The following is a 6,000-nucleotide window of genomic DNA, read 5'->3' on the forward strand; positions in this document are numbered from 1 at the left end:
TTATTGTCAAAGTTCTTGGAATCTTATTGTAAAAAAAATATTTCTAACGTCAGGTGCCTGTGTTTGTAATCGGTATACTAATGTTCACTTTGTTTGTTAATTCAGCAGTTTTAGAGTTTTTGGGGTTTTCATAAAACTTTTATTACGGATACCGTCCGACTTGTGGATTTTCCCTTGGAACACAAAATTGAATAAATTTAATGGTTAGAATTATCTACTTTGATATTGTTGTTTGATTTTCCCGGTTAGTAGTAATTTTTAAACTTTTTCCTTGGGGTCTTATTTTACATAATATACCGTTGAGTCAATTTTCTACAATTATGACGGCCGGGATTGAGTACAATTTAGACAAAGTATTAGACAATTGCAAAAAAGCCGAATTAACATAGATTGTAACAAATAATTCAAACTCATTAATTTTGGAAGTATATTGGAGGAAATCCATGATAATTACAAATTCAAACTTTCAAGACCCCGTCTTTCAGTACTCTCAGTACTTTGATTTGCTATTTAATTTGAAGGGGCATGGTCACGAGTTAGGTCATTTTTTCCACTTTTAATGTTTGTAATACTTTATTAATAGGCAACCAAAATTTGAGAGCTATTCATTGACTTATAAGTGAGTTACAGAACTTACATTTCATTGCTATGTAACCAAAGTTTACATTTTGAATGTTGAAATGAAAATTCCACTTTTAAACCTAAAATGAATGTGATAAACGCTAGGAACTGTTTATTCATGCTTAAAATGAATCAGAAGAGAGACAAATCAGCTTGGAAAAGATGTTTACCGGTATATTGTTCAAACCTATGTAAAAAACCCAGGACACGAGCCTTGTTTACATGACAAAGAAATGTATGCCCTGTATCTTGCTTATAACTCATTGATAGACTCTCAAATTTCATTCAATCACTAAAATGTATTCCTAAAGCATTGTAAAAGATAAAAATAGAAAAATCAGAATTTGACTAAAATCATGACAATCCCCTCTAATTTTAAGACAATATGTTGAATATAAAACCGTATCTTGACATTCTATTTGAAAGCTGGAAAAAGTAATCCAGATATCTTTTAACAATTTTATATAATTTTAAAAAAGAAGTCGGGAACATTTCATATGTTGTAATACGTTTATAGAGAGACTGGAGTACCGGATATATACTGCATTTCACCCGTCACGAATAGAGAAAAATACAAGAATTGTAACCTAATTTTACGAAAGCCGAGAAGGATCATTCGAGATTCGAGATTCGAAATACGAGATTCGAAATACGAGATTCGAGATTCGAAATTCGAGATTCAATATCTAAATTAACCAATCGAATAATGGATCTGAAACCTGTATCCTAGCAACATCAAACTGTTCTAAATAAAGATCATTCGTACATGCTCTTTCCTACAAATACATGTCTTAATTGCTCTTATATAGTGGTTATAAAATGGTTAAATTAACTTTGATGAATTAACCCCACACAGTATAAACAATTAAATTAGAAATAACACTGTTGGCTTTGCGAATCTAAGTGGTTTTGTTTGCCCTGTATGTATTTCCCCCCGAACAATTTTAATCCGAAGTGTATTCGCCCCAACTGTGTAAAAATCGGCTCGCAAAGAAAGATCTGTTTAATCTAAATGTTTTAGCTATGAAACGAAACTCAATGAAATAATCGACATGTCAAAATATAGGTTATGATAAAGTTTTAAACCATAGAAGATATAATGATTTAGAACCTCAAAGACAAAAATCCAGATAAGAATAGTGTATTGTAGGGTATGGCAATGCCATTGTCGATATGAGAGAGAGAGAGAGAGAGAGAGAGAGAGAGAGAGAGAGAGAGAGAGAGAGAGAGAGAGAGAGAGACAGACAGACAGACAGACAGACAGACACAGAGAGAGTTTTGTAGTGTCAAATTCAGTTTTGATTTAGAATTTGAAATTGATTTGATTTGTTACAAGCATATATAGACAATAATTAAGCCTCTAAAACGAGAAAAGAGAGGAGGTAGCTAGGGTAGGGCAGTCCAACTAGCAAGCTTTAATTTTAACGGTGTTAGCGCACCTGTGATTTACATCGACTCTCTCTCTCTCTCTCTCTCTCTCTCTCTCTCTCTCTCTCTCTCTCTCTCTCTCTCTCTCTCTCTCTCTCTCACATCACCTAGCATTTCCTTTTCCGTGAGGGGGTTTGGGGTATTTGTGATGTCTTACATTAGCTAGCGAAAATAATAAAAAAAAACATGAAATTTTCTTTAAATTGTGTGCGGATGTTGTACGCCAATAATCTGTTTTCAGTATATACATTTCAAGAGGGGGGGGGGGGGGGGGGGGCTATATAGTCCTAATTAATTTGTCAGTTAATCTGTCCCCACTTTGTTTTCTCTTCGTTTTCCAGGGTTTTTTTATTTGCTCGGCAAATTAATATAAAACTTTCTGTGTAGCTCCATAACGATGCACTGTAGATAAATTATGAGTAGTTTTACTTTTGATAAACAGGTACATATCCGTACTTGATTTTTAATTTGACTCTTAATTATAATCGGATTTAATATTCCAATAATTATAGGGTAGGAAAGAGTAGACGGGACTTTTTTGCGCATATCCTACTGTACCATTCATTCAACACAGGTATTAGCACTCATCGAGTTCGACTTGCTTTCCTTTTTTTATCTACTGGATTTAAAGCTATTAATTTTTTTAAATATTTTGAATTTATGGCCTGATTATATATAAATTAGAGCTGCGCTGGTGCATATATTTACCCAAATGGACCAAAATATAACCAAATGAATCTAAAAATTTTGACAAAATTAGTTTTAAACGTACGACTCTTTTTCAATTTTAATCGGGTATGTCCTTTAGAAAAATCTTGAACCACACACAACGACAATTGTTTCATTTTTTTATGGGGAGGGAGGTGGAGGCTATGTTATGGGACGATAACATTTTTTATCAATGTTTTTGCAGGATATGTAACGAATAACAGCCTATTTGTGGGGTTCTGAACTGATTATTTGAGATAATTTGCCGCCATCTTTTATGCATTCCACACACCACTCACAGTTTCTTTATTTGGTGTTCTGTGTGTATGGCGACAAATTTGTAAATTTGCACCACTCACCCCTTGTAGCTTCATCCTGATTACATTTTATCTGGCTAAGTGTAATGTAGTAGTATATTAAATACACACATCTTTGTTTGCAGTGCTTATTTACATCTTTAGAGATTTACTTACAAAAAAAGTAAACATTTATATGACTTATATGTAATTATTGTCAATTTTGGTGCGGTGGGGGGGGGGGGGGGGTGGGGGGGGGGGGTGGGGGGGTGGTAGGAAACTACAGAGAAACTTAACTTGGCTGTGAAACATATGCTTTTATTCTTTCTTGTTGATATATCAATAAATGAATTATAACAAAATATATGTACAACAATTAATTTTGAAATATTCATGCACAATCAAATAAAAGGTTTTACTGTTCTCTGCACAAGAAATCGGCAATGTGAACAAATTGGCACCCTATCATCCCTACCTTTAATTGTAGAGAGTAGGTATCCTTCTATATTGAAAACAATTCCAAAAGTAAGACTCATAATAAGTTGTTTACTGAGGAAAAGGAAAAAAAATTGTATTTATCAATAATTCCGTATGATGTGATAATATCTCAATGATTTGTTTATAATCATAGTACTAGTGTATCACTGTATGCATACATAAAAACAATAAGTAATGCTTATATTTATTAGTGAAACAGGACAGATTATTTATATTTAGATTATTTAGATACATGTACTAATCTTCATGCGGGGATCTAGAAAGGAGGGGGTCAGGGGATCTGGACCCACTCCTCGGGAAAATTGGAGCTTATTAAATTTACATAGTAAAATTTTTTAAAATTGGCCTACGATCCCCTACAGAAAAAATTAGCTACGCTTATGAAGTTCTCTACCATAACCGCATTTTTACACAAAAGGGGTGAATAAACCCGGGTTTTAAACTATTACTGGTGGTGAAATACCTTAGGGTTCAAACGCATCAGGTGGAAATGCACCAGGGCAAACAAAATCACTTAGATCCGCGAAGCACACTGCATTATTAATAGTCTACTTAGATATTCTGTGTAAAAGTAAATACAAATAATTATTTAGTTAGGTAGGGAGAAGTGAACATAGCATTTATTTGTATATAAGAGCATGTACGTATGATTTTTATTTAGAACAGTTTGATGTCGCTAGAATACATATTTTCAGATCCTTGATTTGATTGGTTAATTTAGATATTGAATCTCGAATTTCGAATCTCGAATCTCGTATTTCGAATCTCGTATTTCGAATCTCGAATCTCGAATGATCCTTCTCGGCTTTCGTATAATTTACATTTAAAACACAATTTTGTATTTAGTTCATTATATTAAACTTTTAAAGCTTAGATATATTTGATCAATCCAAAATATTGTTACAAAGCATCATTAAAAGAACTCATAAATGTTGTATTTTAAAAATCCAATGGCTTCTTTATTTATTAGATCTTGACCTTTAATCAATAAGCATTTTAGGGATGCACAAAAAGCATATAAAAATGAAGCAGGGCGGTTAGGTATTGACAAAACGATGACACTATTTGTAAATGCAGAGTACTTAATGGACGATAAAATCCATCAAAAAATATCCCCTGATGTAGCAGCAACATTTTTATATGAATCCTCCTCTCCATTTTGTGTACGGATTTCATTTAGAACGAAACATACATTGAATTTCCATCCGAAAATACAGTACTCCGATGGTCCTGTTAAGTGTTTTATTGTTCATCCGCTCAGTTCTATTGATTCTGCTCTTCTCAGTCATTATCTTCAATCAAATCATAATTTTATACTAAAACACTCTACTGCAACCTCTAGAATAACTAATTGTGCATACCAAACACCCTAATCTATTTGCACTCTGTCATATGTCAATCAGTTACAAGTATTATATTTTGTGAAAGAGGGATGACGTATAAATCTGCACACAATACCAGCTTCTTTCATTTAGTATGGCGCGCGCTGAATGTTTAATGAAGCCACTGCGTTTGTCTCTTGGAATATTTGGAATATGCCATAGACGACAGAAAAGTGAGGTTAACCCCGCTATAGATGATCCAGCCAAAAAAACATCTATAATTGTAAAACATTCAACGGAAAACTTTCTTCGGTTCTACTGTGTCTTTGTGTGCACTCTGCTGAGTTTGAATGTTTTGAGGTATCTTCCATCTTTCTGGGTAGGAATAGATTTTATTCCAAACCTGACAGCACTACGAATAATCACTCTGTTATTCTACCTGCAAAACGCAATCGTCAACATTGTTTTGTTCATCTTTTACGATAACAGAAATCATTTTGAAAGCTATGTAAAGCAGTATATCGATGCTGCGGAGGACCAAATTTCAAAGAGTCTGATGTTAAACCCAAAGAGTAATAGGATCAGAAAATGTGGGGCAAGGAATCTCGCTATAGGTTGGACATATTTTACTATTAACGCAAGTTTGACGATTTTTGCAATCAACACAAATTTCTCCCCAGTGATATCCGTGCTCGCATGCAACCCTTTCCCCAACACATCTCTCTCAGTCAGAGTTTTGGCAAGTTTTGTACAGATTATATCATCAGGTGTGTCCATTTTCCCCGTTGTCATGTTTTGCACGCTTGTGAGCGCCATTGAGTTCCTATATGATGATCTCTATGACGTAATGAAACAGACGACGATTGAGCAAAATTCATGTAGATTGGATATTTTCAAGAATATTCGAAAGAAGCACTTGCAGTTGTGCAAAATGGTTGAAACCGTTGACCAGAGTCTACAATTTTATGTGGCTGCTGTTTTTGTGATAAACTTGGGAATTGCTTGTTTCACGACCTACGAAATGATAAACAAGTCCGTACCTAGCACCGATCTAGCACACATTTCCATTTTATCTTTTTGGCTCGCATTCGCCATATTGACTACGCTTATCATCACAAAGAAAGCAG

At 34.1% G+C, this 6,000-nt stretch overlaps 1 protein-coding gene across 1 annotated transcript; it reads left to right on the forward strand.

The window, feature by feature from the left end:
• Positions 1–4,997: 4,997 nt before the first annotated feature.
• On the forward strand, positions 4,998–5,996 carry LOC128168899 (uncharacterized; the record flags this gene model as incomplete). The annotated part of the gene is made up of 1 exon (XM_052835058.1): positions 4,998–5,996. A coding segment is annotated over exon 1 (969 nt), but the record flags the coding sequence as incomplete, so codon positions are not given.
• Positions 5,997–6,000: the final 4 nt, after the last annotated feature.

Source organism: Crassostrea angulata, unplaced genomic scaffold (genome assembly GCF_025612915.1).
Source record: "Crassostrea angulata isolate pt1a10 unplaced genomic scaffold, ASM2561291v2 HiC_scaffold_66, whole genome shotgun sequence".
Taxonomy (NCBI): Eukaryota; Metazoa; Mollusca; class Bivalvia; order Ostreida; family Ostreidae; genus Magallana; species Magallana angulata.